General features: G+C 38.4%; 1 protein-coding gene and 1 long non-coding RNA gene across 2 annotated transcripts; one reads left to right on the top strand and one right to left on the bottom strand.

Annotated features, from left to right (window-relative positions):
* The first annotated feature begins 3,375 nt into the window (after window positions 1-3,375).
* On the top strand, window positions 3,376-6,553 carry LOC134800157 (uncharacterized). Its single transcript, XR_010145516.1, has 3 exons — window positions 3,376-3,524; window positions 4,630-4,732; window positions 6,536-6,553. It is a non-coding gene; the product is annotated as an uncharacterized LOC134800157 (long non-coding RNA).
* Window positions 6,554-6,604: 51 nt separating this feature from the next.
* On the bottom strand, window positions 6,605-27,210 carry LOC134800151 (cuticle protein 16.8-like). Its single transcript, XM_063772625.1, has 4 exons — window positions 27,068-27,210; window positions 10,214-10,412; window positions 9,610-9,810; window positions 6,605-8,500 (listed from the first exon to the last, which is right to left on the bottom strand). The coding sequence occupies exons 2-4, from the start codon at window positions 10,410-10,412 to the stop codon at window positions 8,334-8,336; spliced, it is 567 nt and encodes a 188-aa protein (XP_063628695.1). The 5' UTR covers window positions 27,068-27,210; the 3' UTR covers window positions 6,605-8,333.
* Between the last annotated feature and the right edge of the window lie 241 nt (window positions 27,211-27,451).

The raw sequence follows: 27,451 nt of genomic DNA, 5'->3' as shown, positions 1-27,451 counted from the left end.
TGGTATTCAAATACAGCTCGTATGATGATGATGTCTAAGGATCACTTAAAGGTTTTGGGCAATCCTACCATTCCCTGTTAATAACTTAGCGATAAGTGTAAAAACTTTAAAATAAATTTGCTGGGCAATGTTGCCTACCCGTTTTTGCCCATTTCCAAATAAGGCTCCCCTAAGCATTTTACAAAGGCTAGGATTGTCACTTTTGAGAAAATCTGTTACAATAGTTTAATGGCCAAAAATATGATTTTTGTTGTGTTTTTCATTCGTTAACGGGATAAAACATCTAAATAAAGGATAATAAGACAAATTAAATACAGTATATATTTATAAATTTATTTTAGTGTACAAACATAACCTTCTTTTACTTGCGAAGTTGGGTAAATTAGATGAAAGTGACAACCCTAATCCGTTTTTGGTGGTGGGCAATGTTGGTATAGATGCCAAATTACCGGATTACTTTGCCCACCGCTAAAACTTTTGTGTATTTAGGCCTTTTTAGTTTAAATCTCAATAGACATAATCTATGCTTCATGTGTTATAACTCAAACCCGGAAATATTAGTCAAAGGGTTCTCAATTTTTTCTACTTGCATTCATTATTTATCAATTTTTTGCCCGCCGAAATATAGCCTATATTAGACAATTCGCTCAAACTCTAAATTCCCAAGTCAAGTTATGCACAAGTTTGGTATATAGTTTTGTCAGAAATATAACCTATTTTCTACTAAAAATAGCAGGGTGGCCTTAACTATTATAATTTTTTCTACATTAACGAATTTGTTTAAAATTGTCGTTTTGGGCAAAGTTTCCCTGGAGGCAAAGTTGGCGCTAATGACGTAACATATTATTGCAAGTGACTGTACATAAATGTTTACTAACAATCAAGTTATGCAGATACCGATTTCGTGAACGTATAAGTAGTAAGGTACCGCTATTGTTTAGCGATACCGATTATTTTTGAAGGCAAAACTATACCGTTGAAATATAAAGATATTAAAATTACAGCAGGGACAACCATTTTTTATAGGTGTACCTAAACCATCATTGGCCGAGCGTTAGCAAAGGTCTCCGTTTCAGCTTGGGCAAAAATGCTTTTGTATGTTCTCCTTTGCAGATCACATTTCTCAACTGATTCTCGTGAAAATTTGTAAGCAGGTTCGATAGAACTATTCTGTTTCGCTTTATCCGCCAAAATGGAATTGCCACCCTGCTGAAACTTTATTTATTTAAATTCCTATTGAATGGATTTTGCACCTTATGAAAAACCGTATAGAGTAGTAAATAACATTTTACATCTGACTTAATGACATCTTGTTTTATTCGCTTTAATTGTACAAAACGCGTATCTCGACAATGCAATATTAGGTAGTAAAACAGTCAACAATCAAATTAATTAAATAGGTAAGTACGTCACGTGTGACATGAACAGACAAGGAAAGCAAGATTAAATGCATTGTTTCTCTTTCATCTTTCAATGGAACGCTTTTACCCTCAAAGGAGGCTAGTGGTCAATACTAAACTAAAAGTCCAATCTTAAAAAAAACATGATGGGTCACTGACCTGTCCCAGTAAAGTGAGGTAGTGTGCGTGAAGTGCGCTTGTGTGTGAAATGGGGTAAATTGACAGAATCTGAAATTTTACCCACCGCTACCGTCGCCTTAATGGGCGCACTGCTTAACAGTCCGCCGGACGATATCGGCCTGTCAGTTAGAACAAAATTTTGACAGTTCCGAACAACTGACAGGCTGATACCGTCCGGCGGGCTGTCAATCACCTTTATATACATATTATATGTACCTATATGCCCGTGCCAAAGTTCAGTTTTCTAGCACTAAGTGAAACTAGTTATCGAATCCTAAAAAGTTAGGTATTTAGCATAAAGTAAAAATATAAATATTCATGATGTATCTGCTTGTTATAAGTAAAATATACTCGTATAATATGTATATTCTGATGAGAGCAGTGACCTGGGGTGTCCTTTGAAGGTCTCAGTGACTTTACCATATAATATAACTAGTATTCCGTGGAATTTACTTATTATTCACGGCCAGCAAAGACCAAATTTTCATTAGATTTTGCAAGTTCCATAAAGGATGACTCACGCCAGACCGGGCCGGGGCCGCGCCCGAGCTTCCAGCGCTTCGTTTTCTATGGAAACCACCACGTGATCACCGATCAGCCGTCATATAAAATGACATGTCGGACGCCTCGGCCAGGGCACGGCCCGGTTTAGCGTTAAGTCATCCTTAAATGTAGGCTTCATCTCTCGGAAACCACGTAATCAGGTGATCACCGATTAGCCGTCATAGAACATGACATGTCGGACGCCTCGGCCCTGGCATGGGCCGGTCTAGCGTGAGGCATCCTTAAATGTAGGATTCATCTCTCGGAAACCACGTAATCAGGTGATCACCGATTAGCCGTCATAGAACATGACATGTCGGACGCCTCGGCCCTGGCATGGGCCGGTCTAGCGTGAGGCATCCTTAAATGTAGGATTCATCTCTCGGAAACCACGTAATCAGGTGATCACCGATTAGCCGTCATAGAACATGACATGTCGGACGCCTCGGTCCTGGCATGGCCCGGTCTAGCGTGAGGCATGCTTAAATGTAGGATTCATCTCTCGGAAAGACGTAGGACCTGAAAGAACTGTTTACAAAATAAATATCAAACTATCAAAAGGTTAGGAATCTAATTTTAACATTGTAATAGCGACATCTCAATATTTTTTTTTGTAAAAATCAAGTCAATGTCAAAAATGCTAACGGTCAGATGTACGCACATAAGGAACATTAGTAATTTTAACATCTGTTTTTAATTTGATATTTCATCTCGTTCGCATTTTATTTGTGCGAAATAAGAGTACTACTGCAAGCAATACAAAATATATGTCAGATTTTAAAATGAGATTCTATGCTATCTGACAGACAGATAAGTACCAATCAAATCAACAGCAACATCACAGAATAAGTAATATTAGTACTACCGTACAGAAAGGACACTTCCTACAAAACCGAAGTTTTACAGCAATTCAGGGTCGAATCATGATATCCCTTTCTAACTTATGGCACCATCCCTTTCGGCTATTTAGGGTTGTCAAAATTCAAGTCATTATCTTGTAGTCGTGCACGCAAAGGGACGTCAAGTTGTGTCAACCCTAATAATTGCTCGGAGCAATGCTGAGCCGAACGGAGCCGAGTTTGCCCGAAGCCAGGAGTGTCTCCCCACTGTCAACATCACATTACTTACTTTAGCAAATTGTATCACGCAAATCGACACAACATGAGCACGCTCCGGCGCCCACAAATGCTCAATTGCTCACGCTATTTCTCAAATAATTATTATAATTATTTCTATAAACGCTAAATGGAACCGGAAGTGTATTATCTATTTAGATTTTTCCTGTATTTCCAGTATATAAGGCAGGTGTTGATGTCGATTACACAGGTGGATAGATGACATTTCGAGATGAAGTTCATAGCGCTGTTTATGGCTGTACTGGTGATTGTGTTTGCCGTTGTGGTAAGTTAGATTTAGACTAACTTATAAAATACGAGTAGGGCAAACCTTGGCTTATCGGTGATACATGGTAATTCGGTGATACTCCGTTATAATCTTACACAGTTCTCACCATGAGGAAATGCGAGCTATAAAATCATTGGCAGCTGTCAGTTTTGATGCTTGCAATTGGGTTGGCAGCGATTTAATTGCTTACATTTCAGCATTGTAAGCTCTGCGAAAGAGAACAACCCATTATCACCGAATTACCAAGTATCACCGATAAGCCAAGGTTTGCCCTACATACTTAGTCAACGTAAAAATACAATTTGGTAGGAAATTACAAGTTTTGTTGCTTTTAAAGTTCGTTTTTTTAGCATTAGAAATAAGGTAAACAATCTTGGTGTGTCTTTTAATTGAAAAACACATTTTAAAAATAAGTTACGGCAAATATGTAACAATTATGAATCTAACACGATCATTTATATTCTTCTGCTTTCATAAGTAATAGTTATTGATTTTTAAAGAGCGTTTTTCAATTAAAAGACATGTAAAGATCGCTTACCTTCTTTCAAGTTCTTTCTAATGCTAAAAAAAACGAACTATAGTATATGTTTTCTGATTAGCAGTGTACCTATTGCCTAATTCAATTTTAAGTAAAACAACTGAGAAGCTGACAACGGTTAAAATCGAAGCATCAATGAGAATTTTTGTTGTTTTTTCGCTTGTTGTTCAGTGGATTCTGTTTGTTAAAGAAAAAACCTAAAAAGAGTCTTTATAGCTCTAGCTTTATAGCTAGAGATAATAAAATATTATAGTTTAATTAAATAGTGCCTCTCCTATAATTTTGAGCTATTTCGCTCTAAGTACATGTTTTTTGTTCAATTACGATAGGTAAGCGATGATATGACGAGGTAAATTCGGCAATAATTTTTGGGCAGAACATTTTATACATTTTAATTTTAATGGGAATATAGAAAAAATACGTTAGGTATATCCAAGTGACATATACCTATGTACAGTCGACGACACACATATGTTTAAATTTTTCGCCATAACAAAAAGACAAAAAGGTGTAAATACATCTTTGACGTCGACTGTACTGTGTTGTAAAATTGTTGTTTAATAGAGCGGCATGGGCATCGGCGGCAACGCAGCGTTGTCGCACAACAACGAGAAGGCTGGTTGCGGCGGCGGCGGTGGACGTGGCCCCCCACCACCACCCCCCTCTAGTAAGTATCCTACAAAATATCTTCCACTAATATATGAGGATAAAGGCGCAAGTAAGCTCAGGTGGGCCGATGGGCGAAAATTGGGCTAAGGAGGTGGCAACTGTCAAAGGTAATAGATGGCGCTGGCGGATGGATGCCATCTATAACTTTGACGATTCTCGCGGCGATGTATGGGGGCTGGTAGTCTTCTTTATTTACTAGTCTCTGATTGTAGGTAATCTTTGGGAACAAATATCAGTTTATCATTTACATACAGGCTGAATTTTTTTGGCTACAAATATAATGACCACCAAAAAATACTTTGGTACCCTAAATAAAAAAATCATGCTTACCAAAAAAAATTAAAGAACACCAAAAAAATAAGGCCTAAAAATACAAAAGTACCACCATTTTAATTACGACTGCACTTCAAATTGTATTCAAATACCAAATATATTGAAAGATCACCAAAAATCATTAATGATCACCAAATCTTGAAGACCAAATTAATGCGATATTTTCACCTAAATAAACCACTATGATTACCAAAAAATGTATACATATTACCAAATAAAGTAAACTGATGCCAAAAATTACTAGCCCCTCCCGCTCAACCCCCGGTAGCCCGCACCGCATACCTACCTAACCTAATCTACTTTTCTAGTAGCATTTCGTTATGCTACTAGAAAAGTAAGTTAAACTGCTATCAGTTAAGTGGGTTAGGTTAGGTTAGGTTAGCTTACAGAAACGAAATGGTACTAAAAAAGTAGGTTAGGTTAAGTTTCAACTGCTACCCATACAGATACGAAACGCTACTAGAAAAGTGGGTTAGGTTAGGTTTGAACTGCGACCCTTACAGAAAAGAAATGCTACTAGAAAAGTGGGTTAGGTTAGGTTAGGTTTGAACTGCGACCCATACAGAAACGAAATGCTACTAGAAAAGTGGGTTAGGTTAGGTTTGAACTGCGACCCTTGCAGAAAAGAAATGCTACTAGAAAAGTGGGTTAGGTTAGATTTGAACTGCGACCCTTTCAGAAACAAAACGCTACTAGAAAAGTGGGTTAGGTTAGGTTAGAACTGCGACTGTTACAGAAATAAAATGCTTAGTAGTCTAGTGAAAAAGGTGACGAAGTGGATTAATTAATTTAATAGGATAACGATGTATTAAATATTTGCACATTTTTAATTAAAATGTGGTTACAATTTTTGTGATCATTTACTAATTTTGCGTTTACAATGATTATTTTGGAGTAATTTGCTTTAGTAGGATAGCAAGATTTAAAAATTTGGTTATCATTTTACATTAAAATGTAGTTCTGATTTTGGTGGTCATTTACTATTGTTGGGTTTACAATTATTATTTTGGTGTCAATTTCTTTAATAGGATAGCAAGATGTAAAAAATTGGTTACCATTTCACATTAAAATGGGGTTTGAAATTTGGTAATCATTGACTATTTTTGGGTTAATAATGATTAGTTTGGTGTCATTTCCTTTAAAAGGATAGTAAAGTGTAATAAAATTGGTAATCATTTCACATTAAAATGGTGTTATAATTTTGGTGATCATTCATGATTTTAGGGTGGTAAAATATATTTTTTTGGTATTAAATTTTACTAAATCTGGTGATCAGTTAAATAGCAGCCAATTTTTTTCGCGATTTCGGCATTGGTCCTATAATAAAAGTTGTTCAGTATGACCTATCAATTCACTACGCAGAGTACCTAGGTATAGCTGGTGAAAAAATTTAACCTGCATAGTATACTTCAAAACATATTGTTGTACATGCTTATTTTTCTTCTCACATTTTTTTCTCCTTTTTTAGACAGTTCGGGTTAATCATCTGGTACAGCACAGCATGTCCTCAACTATGCTTCAAATAAAATGAGTAGCATCATCACTATCGCTTTTATTTACATACCTTTACATATTCACATTTCATATGGCAATGTCGTATAAAAATAGAAAAATATCCAATAATCTCATATTAATAATTTTCTGCCAAGCTCGTATCTCCTCGGGTAATGAAGATATATGTGTTAAATCAAAGAAATTAAGTTTTGACTTCTTTGCTTTGATATAAGACAGAGTTTTCTCATTAACCGCTCGTTATGATTTTGGCAAGTAAGTATGTCGTACCATAACGAGATAAGAACTTACAAAAGATACAAAAATAAACTAGTCTTCTAACATAATCTACATATATTGATTTGGCAATGTTAAGAGTATTTCACTGGGTTCAATGTAAAATTATTTCTAACTATAATTTATGAAGGCCTTTTTCTATTAGCAGTTGGACACGACAGGCACATCACTATCCATATCACTTTAAAAAAGAACCAATGTTAGGGGATCCCAAGGACGGATTTTAGTAGTTACACGAGCGTGTCAGATTAAAATATGACTGACCCGTAGTCTACATTAACTACTTTTAGCAGTCTATGGTGGTGTGTTGGTTGGTTGCGAGTTGGGAGTTGGTGGGCAGTAAAAAAAATCGTTAATTTGATTTTGGATTTGGTTAGTTTGATACACGATGATGCTATAATTGTGCTAATGCTTAATCTGACAATTATATGTTAGCATTTTCTTAATCTGCTGTTGCCGCATTACTCGAGTAACTACAAAAATCCCCTCTTGGGCACCCCTAACACCTACCACAACATTGTAATTGTAATTCCAAGTTTGTCTATATCTTAGGAGAGTCAAAAGTAGTAGCCGAAGTGACAATCGATAACGCCAGTCGAAAAGTAGATAACGGCAGCAGATAACGTTACTTTTCTTTCGCACCTGTCATGCCGAACAATCGTTAATAGAAACCGCTAAACGAAATTGATATGTAAGTATGGAAATGATCATTCGTTTCCATTCGTTACCTTTCTGACTTTTCGTTTGGCGTTTGTCAATAAATGATTGTCTATGGCTCCAGATGCTTTTGTAAAGATATCCTAACGACCATAGTTATCGGCTGATGATATTATATGCACAGGTCAAAGGTTCTTGAGAATCTTTAGGATTAACCGCAAACTGTAGCGGCCCAATTAGAACTTTAAGATAGGTACATTAAATATTACGGCTAGATACGATAATATGTGCATTAGATATGAGTGTCAACAATGACGTTCCTTCAAACAAAAACGTTTTGTCACTGACATATCTAATCCATATCGTATATATATCGTCCGTATCGTATCGTATATTTGACGTTATGTGACGTGAGAGGTGATCAAGGTTGAATTGAACCTCAGAATACAGATGTTGCTAGTGACTTTGTCACAGTAGGAATGGCTAAATTCGTTTGATTGACGGTGATGGTCAGCTGGCGGAACTGGTAACGCATTGGACCGGCAATCCAAGGATGTGGGTTCGAGTCCCACGATGGCAAGAGTTGATCATCGTAATTTTTTTCATTGTGATTGACATCTGTATTGACAATTTATAGAATATTTGACATATCTTAAAGTTCGAATCGGGCCGTAGGTCCTTAGGCAGAAAAGTCACGCTTTTTGGGAACAATATTGAGGAACCGTTGGATAAGTGTAGCGTTCGTTGTTCCTCGGAAGAGGCCCTATGATCGATCGGCTGAGTTAATAGTTCCTTAAAACTCTTAATATAGCTATCCTTATCTAATGTCCAGCTATGTCTAGCTCTTGCAGCTCCTCCTCTTTCTGAAGCGCTTCCCGTTCGGCGGCAATCCTTGCGTGCTGCTCAGCGATCACTCGGAACAGTTCGGCGTGCTTTAGCGTGGCGGCGACCACGGCTGCTGATTGGCGGGGGGACGCTGATTCGGCCACTGGAAGATAGACATAAAAAGTTAACTGGGGTTGAATTGAAAATAGTAGAGGAAACTCAGGAAACATGCTTGGACATCTGTTACGACATGCCCAATTAATCACAGACAAGACATCCTCCAGACTGAGCATAGTAGCTCTACCCCCTCTGCCACAAATACGGTAGTTTTACTCCATTTTCGAGTCGAAAGTGTCTTTGTGTGACGTCCGTGTCTTTGAACGGACCAATCACGGCACGGGACCTCGCTTACCTCGTCCCCCGCGCCCCTGTATTTTTGGCAGCATCGGTTTCATGAAATAATTGCTCTAAACTCCGTCTAGAGGATTCCTAGTCTATGCAATTAATCAATAAAGGAGAGTTGAAGCAAAGAGAACAGCGTACAGGAATCAAGTTAAGGAAAAACTCAACGCTGTGTCGTATCAGGTTGTTAAGGAGAAGGCGGAGGTCAGATATACATGGAAATAGCTCCACCGACTAGAGTCTAACTCTTAAATTAATGAGGGTATAATTCGGGTAATTGAATCAGATTCTGATTCGAAACTCAAAAGGATAAGAACGCCTTGCGTGAGTAAAATTTATAGCCTAGGCTACGTTACGCTACGTTTACGTTTCGCTATTAATAGTAAAGCGAAGCAACGCATTTGCCAGGCCTGAATGAGCCTTTCATTACGCATAAGAACATACCTACCTGAAAACAAAATTAGAATATATTCCCGGACGATGAAATGACGATTTCCACGATTTCTTGCCGTAGCTTTAGACTCTATTTCTAAAATACGAATACAGCTGATAATGGCGGTCCTAGGCTTTGGCCACGGAGGATGAGTCCGTTTAGGAGCGGGTGGCAATACCACACTTACCAGCAGGGTGAGGGTATGTGGCATGCTCCTCAGCGATCTTCGCATACAGCTGGTAGTGGCGGTCCATAGCTTTGGCCACGGAGGCTGAGTCCACTCAGGAGTGGGTGGCAACACCACACTTACCAGCAGGGTGAGGGCATGTGGCATATATGCTCCTCAGCGATCTTCGCATACAGCTGGTAGTGGCGGGCCTTGGCTTGGGCTACGGAGTCTGAGTCCGCTCAGGATCGAGTGACATTTTCACACTTACCAGCAGGATGAGGGTATGTGGCATGCTCCTCAGCGATCTTCGCATACAGCTGGTAGTGGCGGTCCTTGGCTTGGGCCACCGAGGCGGAGTCTGCAGGCAGATCTGGTGGAGCGTCGTTCAGGATGGGGTGGAAGCCCTCCTTGTCGGCCACGTAGTCTACTTTGCGGATTTTGTTGCGAGGATCTACGTAAGAGAAGGTTCCTGGAATGTGGAGAAAATATGATTAGTTACTATTAGGCATTAGTATTTAGAGGTATAGAAAACACAAAAGGGTGGGTATTTTAAGAGCCCTCAGCAAGGTTGGTTCTCCATACACACGTAGTTACGCTCTCATTTTAAAACGACTACATTTTAGATTGCTCTGAAACTTTGTACTTACAATAGGATAAGGTATATCTAGCCCTGTAATTAGTTTATGTAGCTTCAAATACCACAGTTAAAAAAATACACCGATGGAAATGGCAAAGGTGGGAAAGGTAGAAAGCTACAACAAAGGTAACAAGGTAAATGAATTTTTTCTTGTCCCATGCTGCTGGTGTGACACTTCACCGCTAAACTCTAGGAGCAAAGGATATAGTCCTCAGAACAGACAGCTTCTTCTCACCTCTGACAACTCCACTGCCATCACTAACTTCAGCATGATGTCTGTCTGTATGTCCTGGGAACCTGCCAGCAGTGTACGCGAAGGCATACGGCCTGGGTGGTGGGGGTTCGGTGCTCGGCTCATGTTCATGTTCAAGCAAGTGTGACACATCGCCGCTGCACAGCGCCAGGGTCGCGAGGAAGAGCAGAGGGTACAGCATCTGGAAATGACATGATAGATAGTCAGTTTTTATTATATGATATATTTAGGAGGTAATTGAGTAGAGAAATCGCCGGATGATAAGCAACACCAGGGTAGTTAAAGTGCGTTGCCGGTATTTAAGGTGAGAGTACGCTCTTTTTTTAAAGGTTTGAAGGTTGTATCGTTCCGGAAATACCGTGGATGACAGTTCATTCCACAGTCTAGCTGATTAGTTTCTAATCTTTCACACGTTGGGTGGACAGAATAACGTTAAAAACCAAAATCACATTACAAGCTACTCGTAGTATACACCGAGCCCAAGATAGAGCAGCTTGGAGAGCATTTGTCCACAGTCATTCCGTCGCTTAGTCATGAGGATACAACAAAGAAGAGAAGAGAGGGAATCTTTCACCTATGTACTCATACTGTCAGGCGCAAGGATGACCGGAGTTATCAAAGTAGGATTGAAGACTACGGAAAGCCACGAGCTAGATGATCGGACGTTAGCAAATGATATAGCGTCTTTTTCTATCAAGTGCTTTCAAAAAGGGACGTTTCCTATTATACTGTCAATAATAACAACCGAGGTGGAGAACGGGTTACATTTTTTCGTTATGTTAATATTTAATATATCATTATGTCAAAAAATACCAACTACTTAAGTATGTAAGCTCGTAATAAGTATAATCAGTAAACATTTACCTACGTACGCTACTTATGCTTCATAAGCATCAATTATATATTATCCTCAAGTAGGAACACAATTTACTTATCCATTGCCTCACAAGTAAAGCCAATTGCCAAGTATTGCCAAGTATGTCAAACGTTACCTGATCCTATCTACACGCTATTAACTGACAATACTTAGACCTTATTGTAAAGATAATAAGGTCCACCGATGGTCAATTAAGAGAGTCTCTGTTATTACTTACGAGCTAATAAACCACGGCTACTCATAATGAATTATCGCGTCATCTATTACGTGGTTAGATCACACAGTTGATACTGCCTGAATAAATGTAAAATCGTAAGGGAAAACCTCTAGCTCACAAAGATTGTTTACTACTTATCATAGTAGAATACCTACCATGCGAAAGACTTAAGGATGAATCACGCTAGACCGGGCCGGGGCCGGGCCGGAGGTTCCGGCGCTTCGTTTCTATGGAAAGCACCACGTGATCACCGATCAGGCCCCAATTTCACCACGGTGACAGGTGCGACAATTGTAAAATCACTGTTGCTGACGTCACAGGCATCCTTGGGCTACGGTTACCACTTACCATCGGGCGGGCGGTATTCCTGTTTGCCACCATCATTGTTTTATTAAAAAAAACTTTATTGTATCGGAAAAAAACAGATATTTCTTTTGCGAAGTTTCTGACAATTGTCAAGATTTAGAAGAATTGTAGGTAATTCTTGACAGGTAATGAGTTATATGTCGGAATTTCGTGACAATTGTAGTGTTTCTTGTGACAATTGTCATAAACTTAGCAAGAGAAATATCTGTTTTTTTCCGATACAATAAAGTTTTTTTTAATAAAACAATGATGGTGGCAAACAGGAATACGGCCCGCCCGATGGTAAGCGGTAACCGTAGCCCATGGATGCCTGTGACGTCAGCAACAGTGATGTTTTACAATTGTCGCACCTGTCACCGTGGTGAAATTGGAGCCTGCCGTTATAGAAAATGACATGTTGGACGCCTCGGCCCGGTCTAGCGTAAGTCATAGTGCTACTACTTTTATGATATAGGAGGCAAACAAGTACACGAATTTGCTGATGGTAAGCAATTACCGTGGCCCATGGACATCTGCAACGCTAGAGCGGTAGCAAGTGAGCTGCCGGCCTTTAAGATGGAGTACGCTCTTTTCTTGAAGGTTTGAAAGTCACATCGGTACGGAAATATCGCGTTTACTTAAGTTAGACCCTTCAAATGAGCCTGATTATAATAGATCAGGGGTCTCCAAACCCCGACCCGCGACTCGTTCCAATCCGGCCTGCCGACACCCAAAGCGAGTGCCCTCTGTCCGGCCCGCGGGAGCCAGGCTCCAGGGGTTGAGCATTCATTGAGAGTGGAACTGTTCCTAACAGCAGCAACCTGACGCCCTCCCCCGGCGCAAAAACCGAAGGTGGCCCGCGCGAAAGTTTCTGAGGGACAATATGGCCCTCAGGTAAAAAACTTGGAGACCCCTGTAATAGATGATCGAGAACGAACTATAGGACATGGACCAAATAGGTTACTGATGGTGGCTATGTGGGTAGCTAGTAGGTGGATGTCTGTCTACTAGACAAAGAGCTAACTCATAGATTAGAGAATATAATCTAAAGATACGGAATTTTGAAACTTAATCAAATTATGAATATCCTGATCGAATTTGATTATATTAAGAGTTAATCAGACTAAAAAACTCGTTTCAATCCAATAAATCATGTCTAAAAGTCTATTCTGCCTAAATAGCCTTAGGTATTTAACGTATCCATTTGGTTGTTTCGAAGAACATTAAATGGAAATGCCAATTGGATCGGTTGAGAACTGGTTCGGTGTCATTGCCACCAAATTCCTGCGTTTGGATATTTCGAGACTTTTAAAGGTTTGTATAAAAAGAAGATTAATATTTTATTCTTAACCCTCTAGTCACTAGTGCATGCCATGAAAATTATTTGTTTAACTTTGAACTTTAACAGTTGTCAATAGAGTTCAATGTTATAACTGCCATGTATGGCTTCGTAATGATTACCGTCCTGCTACCGTGATATCCATGCCAATAGTCAAACTGCCATGTGTGACTAGAGCAGCATGGTGAAATACCCTCATACAACCAGAATTGGTGAAGTACATACTGCGTATGATTACCGTGATAAAAACTATACTTGGTATTAAATGTTGTTTTTCTGGTACTAAAAATATTTCCACACAAACATTTATTTAATTGGTTGTGTGGTTTAGAGTGGGGATGAAACAGACAGAGTTACTTTGTCATTAAAATATTTATGTAAATGTGGGAAAGACCGATATAAAACGTTAGGTTAGGAAAACCATCATAGGGAAAGAACTCTCGTAATTGTACGTATCTACTTCGATCAGACCCAGTCAGACAGGAAGAGCTTCACTCCTTCCTTCTGTAAGTTGAGTAAGTAAACAAACTGCAGAGTTAGAAGCGACTAAAGAACTTTGTTATCGGCCTTATTTTACCTGATAGTTGGTCTTCCCAACATTGGCCTTACTATGGCTTAATGTGTAATTTTTGTTTAATTTTAAACTGTAATACAAGTAGATATCACATATTAAAGAAAAAGTGATCAAACTCATTCAGTGCCGAGTCATATTTTTCAGTTTATTATTTACGCTATAGCACTTCATCTATTATTAAGCATTTGACATTATTCCAATTTTGAGAAGTATGCAAACTCGTTGTGTATCAAATTGAACCTACAAAGCTTCTCACGACCTTTTGCATGGTTGCGTCATCTAAACACCAACAGATTCAATACAACACCGCCTTTATACGACTGTTTCTCAGCTACATTTATAATTAAAACACAATGTCATGTGCATTATTTTAACAGTGTTCATTGCATTTTGTACTTACTTAAGGCGTATTCGAACTTCAAAATTAATGTAATTTGACTGTTGCATACTCTTTGGAGTATTATCATTCTTATTTTAAGTTATCCAAATTCGAAATTATTAAGAAAAAGGAAATTGTCACATAGATTGTTGGTTTCGATTTGGTAGTTATGTCAAACGTGTTTTCTCATCCATTGTTAACATAATAAAATACTGATTTTATAGGTAAAATTTCACTTTTATTCATCTAACAGACAGTCCACCAGTCCCATCATTTTCACTGTATATTCTTTCGAAAATCATCTCACTCAAAATTACACTTTTGTATTCATTTTTAAGTACATACTTAGTGAAAAATTCAAATAATTGGACCATAACAATATGTTGCCGTTAACCATAACCTTAGAGAATATAACCAAACGGAGTGGTCATTAACAGGCGTTCCCCTCTGTCGAAAATAGGTGGCCAATGGTCAACCACATGTCAACCACATGTATGGACTGACGTTTATCTGACATGGCTATGTTTACGTTACGTATACATTTGATGTACCCCTCCCCCGCAAAAAACGGCAGACTATTTTGTACCGAAAATTATAGACATGGCGTCTCCGTTGGTTATATCCTCTAACACCAAAACGGATCAAAACACACCAATCAGGTTTTAAGACAAAATACTGGATGAGATTAGCTCAGGACCGAGACAATGGCGTGCAATGCTCGAAGAGAGGCCTACATAATTATGGATGAGATTAGCTCAGGACCGAGACTGAAATACTGGATGAGATTAGCTCAGGACATTAAAATACTGGATGAGATTAGCTCAGAACCGAGACAATGGCGTGCAATGCTCGAAGAGAGGCCTACATAATTATGCTCAGCAGCGGGCGATAAAAGACAGATATAATGATGATTAATATAAAATACTAGGCTAATTAAATTTTATTGCATATAACCATTAATTTTATGCTTAACGTATTATCAGCCAGTAAATCCTCGCATAATGAGGATGTCGATTTGAGATGCAAAATGACCTCATCTTCTGCGCGTTTAAATGATACCTGATCTCTACCGGTTTAGTGAACAACAATCTTGTTATTTACCTTGTAATACGGCTTTTGTTACAGTGAATTCTAATTTATAATTAGAAAAAAATGAAAAATTAAGGGACATTCGCAACCCATTAGTGCCCGCGCCCAGTTTTGGGAGCCCACCAATTTTCTACACCTGTTAAGTAGAGTTACAGTAGAAAATCGAATCAAACGCTGTAACCCAGGGATACCTAGGTGGGTACAATGGACGCTAATGGGTTAAGTACGGATGCCATAAAGTTCTTCCTGGTGCGGTGACACCAAAATAATTTAACCCGGAAAATCCGGTATTAGTAGCAGAGCGTACCCCGCCTGCCCAAATAGAATTCAATCTCATCAGCTTTGGACTATTTTAAGACGAACAAGTAATTTTATCCTATAGATTCTGAGAAAAAAGTAAACAACATTTTGTTTTCATACGGATAATTTAAATCTCCATCATCATGGCGACCACGCCGGAGGGGGGTGATGTGGGGGAAGTTTTGTTTTGTTTTAGCGTGACTTTAAATTTACTTCAATTTTAAATATTGTAGTTGATGAATGTACCTTAATGTGTTTTTGAGAAATAAATAATTCCATCACGCCATGCTAGTTAATGATGATTTTAAATTTCTGATATTTAGAAATTACCTCTTTTGAGTTAGAGTCGAAATCCATAGCCATTATTTATTGTGCCTGTTGCATTTCGTGCCTTCGTAGCTTAGTTCCCAAAATCTCTCCTTAACCAAAGAACCCAAAATCGGAATATACAATGTACACGGGTCACTAAATTGGGTATTAATATTTAAATAATAAAACCCGCACAAACCTCTCGCAATGGCGCCAGGCTGATCGACCTTGTACAATGTCGTTTTGGTTATTTTGTAGGTCCAGTTCATTTCTACACAAGACAGTGACATGAGCTTGAATTATCAAGGCCAATTAATGTCTGAATGATACTTGTATTTTTATAAAAACTGGCACGGAACGTATATAACAAATACTTGAGAGCCAACTACTATCCGCTTATATAAAGATGATAGAATGGCAGATAACAAAATTTATATTTTCAATGTAAGCGGCCCTTTGATTGTGCCCCACCCGTTGGACCCTGTAAACGGCGGGGCCATCCGCGTCAATCGTCTTGCTAAAGAGGATTCTGAAGACCGTGCGAAATGGAGAAGAAAAAATGGTGACGGGGCCTGGATGGGCCGTAGGTAGGTAGGTACACTGGCGTTCAAAAGTGCATGGAGATGTTTCAACCGTAATATTAAGGCATTACGGTCGACATCTATCCATGCACTTTTGAACGCCACTGTACATATCGATATCTAAATGACAATGGCATCTACTTATCATTCGCGCGTGCATTTCGCCCGTACCGGTAAGTTCGTACCGTATTACGTGAATTGGCGCGAGAGAGACGGATGATAACAAAATGACATCGTTTTGATGTCAAAATGTAGAAGGGGTCGATTTTTAGCAAAATAAAAATACTCTTTATCATTCTAATATCTTGAACATTAAGGTACTTTTTCTGAGAGAGGAAACAATCCAGAACGGAACCACAACGGAATTTGGAACCCCAGTTCCCTCTCATGTTAAACACGAAACCGTTCGTTCACCTGCGCACACACGCCTCCTTGACCCGCGAAGTGTAACACTCACTTTTCGCGACAATGCGTCGGTAATGCGGCCCGAAGGTTGCCGAATCAACAGGTGTATTTTCTAGTTTCGAATAGGTTGCACATATTACATGAAACAATAAACTCGACAGTAGTGCTTACAGCAATAAGTACCTACAACTGTTAATTCATGTAAAAACATTAAAATGTAGCAAGTTGTAACACTTTTCGTGACAGCTTACCTGCCGAAGGTTGCCGAATTAACAGGTCTATATTTTCTAGTTTCGAATAGGTTGCACAAATTATTTTAATGGACAGTAGGTACCTCTAGTATTGCTAAATTTATAATAATCATGTCAAGTTTCTATTTAGTTTTATTTCCCTCCATTGTTTAGGTGTTTAAGTTTAAATATTTGATTATATAATTAATTGCGTAAGTACCTAACGGTGGAATTATTTTTTCATCACACTTGCTCGGAAAAGATGTATTTACACGTAGGGCTTGCGGGCGGGAAATTGAATTTTTCGCCCTAGGGCGGAAAAAATCTTTTCCGAGCAAGTGTGATGAAAAACACTTATTTACACGTAGGGCTTGCGGGCGGGAAATTGAAATTTTCGCCCTAGGGCGGAAAAGTGTTTTATACAGAAGTTTGTTTTTATTAATTCTCCTTTTTTTCCTTACAAGTGTGATGAAAAACATTGTGTGTGCCACGGGCGGTAAAGAAATTCCGAACTCGTGAACATTTTAAGCCCTCGCTTCGCGTCGGGCTTAAAATTGACACTCGTTCGTAATTTCTTATTTCCCGCCCTTAATACACAATGTACTATTACAGTACATATGTTGCTACTTTACCGCCCTAGTGCGGTAATTAGCAAAATACGTGCCTATGCTGAAAATTAAAAGGGCCATAATGTACTGTAAAACGTTGTACAATACACGTGCAAAAAGGTAATTCGCAACTCGTGTCAATTTAAAACACTCCCTTCGACCGTGTTTCAATTTATCGCCACTCGTTGCTAATAACCTACTTTTCGCACTTGCATCGTAATGTACTAATTACATCTCTTATTTCTCGCTGTCGCAACGCTGTAACGGTAATGTTGCTCGTCATCCAAATATAAATTAGATTCTGATTTTTTAAATACATCCTATTATTACGATGTGCATTATGTCTGTCTTCTATTTCTACCTCAATTACTCAAAAGTTTATATAAGGAATCTCTGCAGCTTACTGTACATATTTATTAGAATGTAAAAACAAATGTGAATATACCTTAGGGTGTTGCTTATTTCGTCGAAATTGAAATTTTCTATGTCTCACCCCCTTAAATTGTTTTCGTTCACTAAAAAACAAATGTGGATTATTTTCAGAATTTTCAATTACGTTTTAGGGGTTGCTACCGAATTTTGAAAATTTGGACCCTCCATACAAGATTTTTTTTTTGTTTTTTTTTTCTCTTTTTTTATGAGACAACGGGTCAGGGTGTATTAATGTGCAGTTTAACATAAAATAATACCACTATTTTTTTAAAGCTTATTAATGCGTGTTTTAGGAGTTCTAAATATTGATTTAGCAATGCGCACTCCTAAAACAGGAATAAAAAATATTTAAAAATATATATTGACTATACCTAGTATTGAATTACATATAAATAGCTTCCATATACAGTAGAGTTCGGTTAGTACGACTCCGCATATAACAACCAACCGCTTATAGCGACGAAAGTATAGGCACTTGTTTGGTTTTAGTACAAGCTACTATGAAAGCACAACCGTTTATTACGACTCCGCTTATAACGACCGATCGCTTTTAACGACGGAAATTGACTCAAAATCCGTCCATTAAGTCCGGTTACAACGACGAGCGATGTAGTTTTTACAAATTAATTGTTGGTAAGAAGCTTACTCCGTCCCGCGCATCCAACTACCCTCCCCCTTTTGCCTATACGGAGCAAGATGAAATAGTCATGTGACTTTTCGTAATTTTGCAAACTAAATAAAACCCAATTCCCATTATTCAGTTGAGCTTAAACTTCACATACATAATTATGTAAGTATTGGGTGACAATGCAATACATATTTTGGTAGTTAAGTACCTTCGAGCTGATCTGATGATGGACACAGGAGGTCGCCATAGGAACTGTGTGATAAAACAACGTCATCTTGATTAGATCCCCAAGAATTACGACTTTATATTTTACGGGATTCGAGTAATTTGCGGATGACGAGTGAGTACGCGTACCTTGAAAAGTGGCTTCTTCTAAACACACAAGTCTCTCCATTTAAGACAAGGTGTCGTAATACTAACGTAAATAAATATTTTAAAAGAAATGTTTTTTTTCTTCGATTATCGCATAAGTATTAATAAATACAATATGATGTAATTATTTTGATTAAATAAAATATATTAAAATTGGCAGTTCGTTTTGTACGACGTCCGGTTAGTACGACGTAATATCAGCGGTCCCTTGGGCGTCGTTATAACCGGACTCTACTGTACTTTGACTCACTGTCTCACTAAAAAAAAAACGAAAAATTAAAAAAAAACCATCATGTATGAAGGATCCAAATTTTCTAAATTCGGTAGCGACCCCTAAAACGAAATTAAAAATTCTGAAATAAATCCACATTTGTTTTTTAGTGAAAGAGAACAATTTAAGGGGGTGAGACATAGAAAATTTCAATTTCGACGAAATAAGCAACACCCTAATATACCTATTATCATTCTGCACTTCATAAAGGCAAAAAGGCACTGCCTACCCTACTATAATTCCGATGTCTATCCTCTTAAACTACTTAATTTAATTTATACTTGATCATACTATCAGTAATCGATATAACTTAAAACATTCTAAAAATTAATAAGCGCTCCATCTACCGGTTAAGCTTTGTCATCAAGTCATCATCTATAATAATTCTACGCGACGAAGTTTACACCACGCGGCACTAGCGCCGCTACGTGCCTTGCACGGCAAAGACAGAAAACATTTCCGTCTAAATCTTTCTATGTGTGCCTTCGTCGTTACGCGGTTACAGTGTAGTGGGCCTTCCTATAAGTACGAGCACACAATTATACAAGTAACGCACACATTTAGACGCAATAGGCAGTGTCTTTCGTACCAAACCTAAACGAATGACGCCCGAAAGTTTCCGAATAGTTCCGATGTTTATGTGACTATTTTAAAAAGTAGCATTTGCTATGGTAATTTAGTGCAAATACGAGACTATTTTTTTATTCGTTTACAGTATTTGGTTAAGTTTATTTTCATTTTTTATTCGGTCGCCATTGTTTGTTTGTTTTGGTGAGTTTATGAGATAACAGTTAACAGTTGCCGGAAATTATAAAGTGCGATTAGTGAAAAAATGGATAATTTAACTGTGAAAGTTGTGGTGGGTGTGTGTGTGCAAACTATTAAAAATGATGCGTTTTCGAAGCTTTCGTTTAGCCAAAAAAAGAAGTAATTGAAAAGACTTGACAACAAAATGAAAACCATCACGCAATTTTTTTGGTGAGTTAGTAGCTCTCATTTTTTAAGGATCCGTATCCAAAGGGTAAAACGGGACTCTATTACTAAGAGTCTGCTGTCCTTCCGTCCGTCCGTCTGTCATCAGGCTGTATCTCACGAACCGTGATAGCTAGACAGTTGAAATTTTCACAGATGTATTTCTGTTGCCGCTATAACAACAAACACTAAAAACAGAATAAAATAAAGATTTAAGTGGGGCTCCCATACAACAAACGTGATTTTTGACCGAAGTTAAGCAACGTAGGGCGGGGTCAGTACTTGGATGGGTGACCGTTTTTTTTTTGCCTTTTTTTGCATTATGGTACGGAACCCTTCGTGCGCGAGTCCGACTCGCACTTGCCCGGTTTTCTGATATAATTTTGCCTACCCAGTCCCAAATCTCTGTGCACGCGACTGTTCAACACAATCTGCAAGTGATATGCTTGTAATAGAACACCATTGCACTCGGCAAGGGGGCGTGAACCAGCATAATGTATTAATCACACCAAAGTGGGCGAGCCCACTATCACCAAAACATGACACACAACATGCCCTCCAAATACTAGCATGTAGGATGTCATCCTCGGGATAATAGATACAACAAACCTTGTTTTTATATTCCACAGTAGGCTTTTTGTGATAAAGGAGCAGTCGAGCAGACGTATCGCCTGATAAAGCAATTTACCAAATACCGCGGGCGACATATTATTCCACAGTTGTTTAGCTGTGCTCGGCAAGTCGGCAGGAAGTTTTTGGAGACTTGTAAGAAGAGATTTGTAACTAAATGTATGCCCCTCCCCCGCCCCTCGGCCATCGGACCGACCCAGGCTGTACTCTGATTGTCTAATTATGCATGCCATACGATTTAAAAAAATAAATGACGATTGCTGCCGCATAAAGGTGACAGTCCATTTCCGACGACAGCAGCACTACCATTCATTTTACTATGGAAATTGACAATAACACCGACGCCTTTGTACTAGTAGTGCAGCTGCGGTCAGAAATGGAATATTACTATATGTACCGACTAGTCGCCGACTAGTCGGGAAAGCCGACTATCCGGCCACATTTCTAGTCGGCGATTAGTCGGCGACTAGTCGGCAAAAATGGCCGATTAGTCGGCACTTTATTAGTGAAAGAAAAACAGAAAAAGAAAAATGAACAGTCAATATTTACCATATGTTTTATGTCTATTTTACTAAAATGCCTATTCAGGATGCATACGAAAACGTTTGTTCATATAGGTAATTGACCGTTTGATCGTTATCGTATGTTGGTGGGCTGGTGTTTTCCTCTACAGGTCGATCTCAACTAATTCTCATGTAATTTCATATGCAAGTTCGATAGTTAAATAATTTTTTTTTTTTTAATGGTGGAGCCATGGGAAACTATTAATGTTATTGCAAAATTGTCAGAGACTTAGACAGGGCACGTTGCTCGTAAAGACGCTGACCACAGGGGATAGCTTCTTAACTGGCGACTACGTAAGGGAAATAGAGCCTTGGAAATACCTCCTACAAGCTGTACTGACGGTCTGCTCAGGATCGCAAAATAAAAGAAAGACAGAAATTGAACGAGGATTCTTGTGATAGGTCTTTGAACCTGTAGGGAACACCTTTTAGCCAAGCTAATATAATGAATAGCGTAACCAAATGAGCAAAACTGTTGTTTTTCACCTGAACTTATACGAAACTAATGATTTGGCCGACTAGCCGACTAGTCGGCCGACTAATCGGCCATTCGAGCGCCGATTAGTCGGCTAGTCGGCTAGTCGGCCAAATCAATAGTCGGTACATCACTAAATATTACCCTTACTACCGCGATTACGGCGTTCAATCCGTCACTCATTTTATCAAGCAAATTGACAGATATTGCGCCCGCAGCAGTGCTGTCGCAACAGTAATGCAGCTGCTGTTGCCATCCGAACCTCTAATAGTCGGAGGCCACACTCAGGCTATTTCCACTTCAAAATGGGTAGCAATCTAAGAGCAAATGGTGTAAATTTGGCATTTGCGGTGTCTCGGCCTTCGGGCGCACTCTGTGACCCCGACCTTTTGCGAAGCACGACTATCCAATCGGACTGGGCAGATTCACACTAAAACGAGGATATTACCTACTATCCGATCAAACATAAGTATTACAGGCCTATTTTTAACTTATATTCTACCAATTAAAAATTATTAAGTATGTAAGTAAGTACGTTAAACTAGTATTCATTTCGACAGTAACGTCATTAAATAAGAGAATGCCTGTCTCGTATTATTTGACGACCTCGCTTACGCATCAGTATAAATTTATCGTCATTGTAACACAATTATCTATAACAAGTTTATTCTTCAGTGTAAATAAAGAAATTGGCAATAACACAGTAAGTAAGTAGTAATGTACGTAGGTGTAACATCACTTATTTCATTACCGGCGTTATATGCGCAATCGAAATATTTTCACGCATGAGTTGGCGCTAAATGATAGTTACATAGAAAAGTATACCGTAGCGAACTGTAACGTACAAACACGAACAATTCATATTTCTGTATATTTCTCTGAACGTTCGCATATCTTCTCTCTTAGGGTAACATTCCATTTCTGACCGCAGCTGGTGCACCTTAAAGGTGACAGTCCATTTCCAACAACAGTAGCACTACGATTCATTTTACTATGGAAATTGACAATAACACCGACGCGTTCGTACTAGTAGTGCAGCTGCGGTCAGAAATGGAATGTTACCCTAAAGGTGACGTGACGTTCGGATGTCAACTGCAACTGCATTACTGTTGCAGCGTCGTTATGATAACATGAGTGACAGAATTAATGTTACAATCGCGGCAAATGCGTCGACGAACGTGACTCATTTTATCAAGGAAATTGACAGTAATGCACCTGCAGTTGATATCCGAACGTCACCTTATAGGAGACTCTCGAATAACGACTCCAGCGGTATTATTGTTAACCCTTTACCAGGCGAAGGGGTATATATTTCCCACATACGTCACTTCAAACATGTGTTCTATTTTCGATGAGTAAGATTGACATTCGATTGTCATTTTTGAACTGTCAGCCAGGTAAAGGACGTCAGTCACTGTCAAAAATAAATATAAATGAATGACGGATTGGACGTTCTAATAACGGCAGTAATGTGGTAACGGTATCGAACGTCATTTATTTTATCAGAGAAATTGACAGTGATTCCGATTTCCGCCTGTGTCAACGTTGCAGCAGTAACAATGCAATCCAACATAAAGATACCGTCGGGTTCAGACTACACCACCATACCATCCATCTACACTGACACCATCACTACTGCAGCAGTTGAGTATTGCAGCGCGACAATACTGCCGCCGTAAAGCATTGCTGCCGTAAATGTCAAAATCGGTGTTGCTGCCGGATTTAAGACTGTGAAGTACTCACGTTTAACCAAGAGGAAGGCGTGTGTGAGAACTTTATTTATAATAGAAAAGCTGAAGCATTTCATATTTCTTTTTAATAAGTCTTAGTACAATAAATATGTTTAAAGTATATTCACGTTTTTATTTGACACGAATGTTTTTCCATAAGAAGATTGCTACCATAACAACGATTGCCATACAGGGTTAGTCTTTTAAGAAAAAAAGGTATGTTTAGGTAGAACATACTTCACAAAGACATTTGCAGCAACAATACAGGCCGCATTAATGTCGCGCTGCAGTACTGCTGCAGTAGTGCTGGTGTTGTTTGAATCCGAAAGGTACCTTAATGCTGCCGCGGTTTGCAATACGAATTCCACCTTTGCTCTGCATCAGCAACTCTGTTGCAGTCGTCAAGTGTAACATTTAAAAAAGCGATATATCATTTAACTTGACTGACGCCTCAAAAAAGAATTTATAAATTAATGCGATAAACATCACAAAGATGCGGATACGTTCGAACGATTGCAACACTGATGTTATCGCTGTTGGGCAACGTCACGCTCCGACTGCCCGGAGTCTAGAACATTCCTGGATCCATTTGCTCATATAGGCTGCCCAATAATTAATGGTCAACCTTCTAACCTTCGACAGGGCACCTTAGGTTGGTCCAGAAAATGCACGTATAGGTCTAGTAAAAGTTTCGTAGTTTTGAGATAAGCGCACTTTTCTGTCTTTTTTACTAGTAAATAAATCTTTATTTACATACAATATATATACAGTGGTACTACTAAACGAAATTAATAACTAGCTTAAATCTAAAATAGGCCCTTGAGGCATTGTACCAAGGATGCTGGCGGCATTTCCTCGCTGTATCGCAATGCTGATACGTTTTACTAGTTAACACCATACTTCACTTTAATCACCATCTAGGCCATATCTTTGTTTGTAAAAATGTAAATAGCATGTGTGATACCATTTTAGAATCAGTATTAGATAAACTATTTTTAAGAAAGTTGGCCACTCTGTTCTCCATACATTTTTTTTTCTCACCACAAGCGATCAGACTTCTTGAAAATGTTAGAGTACAATGTAATTTTTTGGATTAAGGTCTTCTAAAAAATACACCTTGGCTATGGAAAAACTGTATTGCCTATCGGTTAGCAGGCCTATTGTATATCTGTGGCCAATAAACGTACGGCCTACCAAGTAATTCACAGTAGCCTATGGATGCTTCTAGCTCCACAAGTGAAATATAACTAGGTAAGTGTAGAAAGATGCATTACGTTGAGCTTGATTCCTCGACTGACAGAAAACGTCAATTTTCTTGACATAAAATCTATTTCGAATTTTACAGTACGCCATCATCACATTTTGTTTTTGGCTGGGAAATTTATATAACTGAGGAATAAAATAAAAATTGGTACAGTCACCTGCAATAATATGTTACTCTTCGAAGGCCGCAAAAATATGTGACACGCTCTTATTGGCTCTACAAATAAGATCGTGTCAGATATTTTTGCGGCCTTCGTTGTGTAACATATTATTGCAGGTGACTGTACAATGTGCTCATCAAACAAATGGGTCATATACATTTTATTGTACCTACGCTTAACTCCGCGTCTTTCCTTAAAACATCGCAAAAGTTAAGGGAATCAACAATTCATTTTTATGCCATAATATACTTTTAGGCGGAGTACATTATTTCAATATTTGACACTCTAATAAAAAAAGGTTATATGTATAGGGGAGGTAGGGGCCCATTGGGCAGTCGAGAGGCTCGGGCCACAAGGGGGTGCTCGAGCCTCCCGATTGCCCAATGGTCCCTACATATATGTAGAGGAGGTAAGGGGCCATTGGGGTTGTTGAAAATGTTTGTACTGTCCACAGATGAGATCATTTTCTGAAATGCGACAAATTAATCCCTTACCGGGATTCAAACCCAGGATCTCCGGCTTCTTAAGCTAAACTAAAGCGGTCGTTAAAAATAAAATATTTGGCAACCACATACTATCGTGCATCTCGACACCCGCTAGGTCGCGACCTTTAATATAAGTAAAGGTCATGTCCAAATCTCATAATCTGCCTACGATTAGCACTTGAGAATACAATTTTACTTCCTGAATTATAATAATTCTTTTTAAACAAATAAATATGGAAACAGATAACTTAATCCTCAAAAGGTCATAAAGTTAGGTTCTTGAACGACGATAGGTGTAATATGTATGTAGGTACTTACTTACTTATAAATACTTATATAACTTAGAAAACATTCGTGCCTCAAGAACAAATATTTGTGCAAAACACACAAATAAATGCGTTTTAAACAAATAAGGACCGGTAATCGATAAAAATAATCAAGACATTGTTTGCTTCGTATTTCAATATCAAAATATCATCTATCATAATCAAAATTAAGCTTTGATGGAATAATTAATTATAATGTAGCAACAATTTCAACACTTATCAGGATCATACTAGAGGTAACAAGTACGCGCTTAGGAGGCCTACTGCCCGATTCGAATTTTAAGATACCTATGTCAAATATTACGTCTAGATACGATATGGATTAGATATGTCAATGTCAAAAGTGACGTTACTTAAGAACGTAGATATCGTATCTAGACGTAATATTTGACGTATCTTAAAGTTCGAATCGGGCCGATAGCCAATATTACATTAGTTTGCAGAAAACGAAACGAAACGCTATTGTCTCTCTATTAGCCCCCATTCGCAAAAGAGCTTTTTCAACGCGCGTTAAAAAAGCGCTTAAATCTGTCCGCACTCTAAATTCGATTTAACGACCAAGGCTTAAAGTCGAAAATCCAACAACGCTTGATAAAAAGCGCCACCGCTGTCGTGTGAATAAATACACATATATCCATTTGTGTCATTCAAACGTTTTTTTAACGCGCGTTGTAAAAGCGCCCGTGGGAATGGGGGCTTAGTCTTTATTTTATTACTCTTCCATTATTATTGCGATAGAGGCAGATAGCGTTTCGTTAGCGAACGATTGTCACCTTGGCTAGGCCCCCAGGTGTTATTTTGAAACTTCCTGTATTTAGATAGGTACTCGAATCGATATACCAATTAGAATTTTGAGTTGGTATTTATATTATGAGAAATTATTTATATTTCACTAAATATCAACATTATAATGCTTTAAAATAAAATAGGATCATCACAAATTTTAAAAAATATATTAGTAAATAAATAAAGTAAATTACTAATCTCTTTTGTCTACCGATTATCAAAGAGGTTTGTTTTTAATAAACAATTGAGTATCTGTAAAAGATCTGTATCTGTGAAACAAAACTAAAATAAAGAACCCAAATTTATCATCCAAAACAAGTCCAAACAGTTGTCTAATTTTGTACAAAAGCACCCACAACTTTCGAATTCAGACTTAGGTAAGCCTTTTCTAAAAATGGCTACCAAATATTTACAAATTTACATTTATTACATGCATATTAGAACATAGAACCTAAACGCTAAAGGTCATAAAGTTACGAAAACACTCACTTTTGTATTTGTATCCGCGCACGAGGGTCACAGGCGCGCACAACTCACTGACTGAGTGAACTGTGGAGTGAAGGTGAACGAACGATTCTACGTTCACTCTCGATCTCATTCACTTTCAACCACAGATGCAGTAATGTATCCTACTGTCTATGGGTTACACGTACGTGAATTTCCATGGTCACGAAAATCGGTTATAATTTTAGAGATATCGTGCGAAAACTATTGCCACAGGTACAAAGATATTGATTAAATTATTTGATTAATTTAAAATACCAAATGTAAAAAGGGCGACATTTATGTGTCTTCCTTCGAGACCACAGTAGGGACCGTGCAGTCCTCGAAACGTCGGAGGTAATTTTAAAACTTAATTATACGCGATTAAGT

This window comes from Cydia splendana, chromosome 19 (assembly GCF_910591565.1).
Source record: "Cydia splendana chromosome 19, ilCydSple1.2, whole genome shotgun sequence".
Taxonomy (NCBI): domain Eukaryota; kingdom Metazoa; phylum Arthropoda; class Insecta; order Lepidoptera; family Tortricidae; genus Cydia; species Cydia splendana.
Note: the sequence above shows the minus strand (reverse complement) of the source record. Positions and strands in the feature narration are given on the sequence as shown.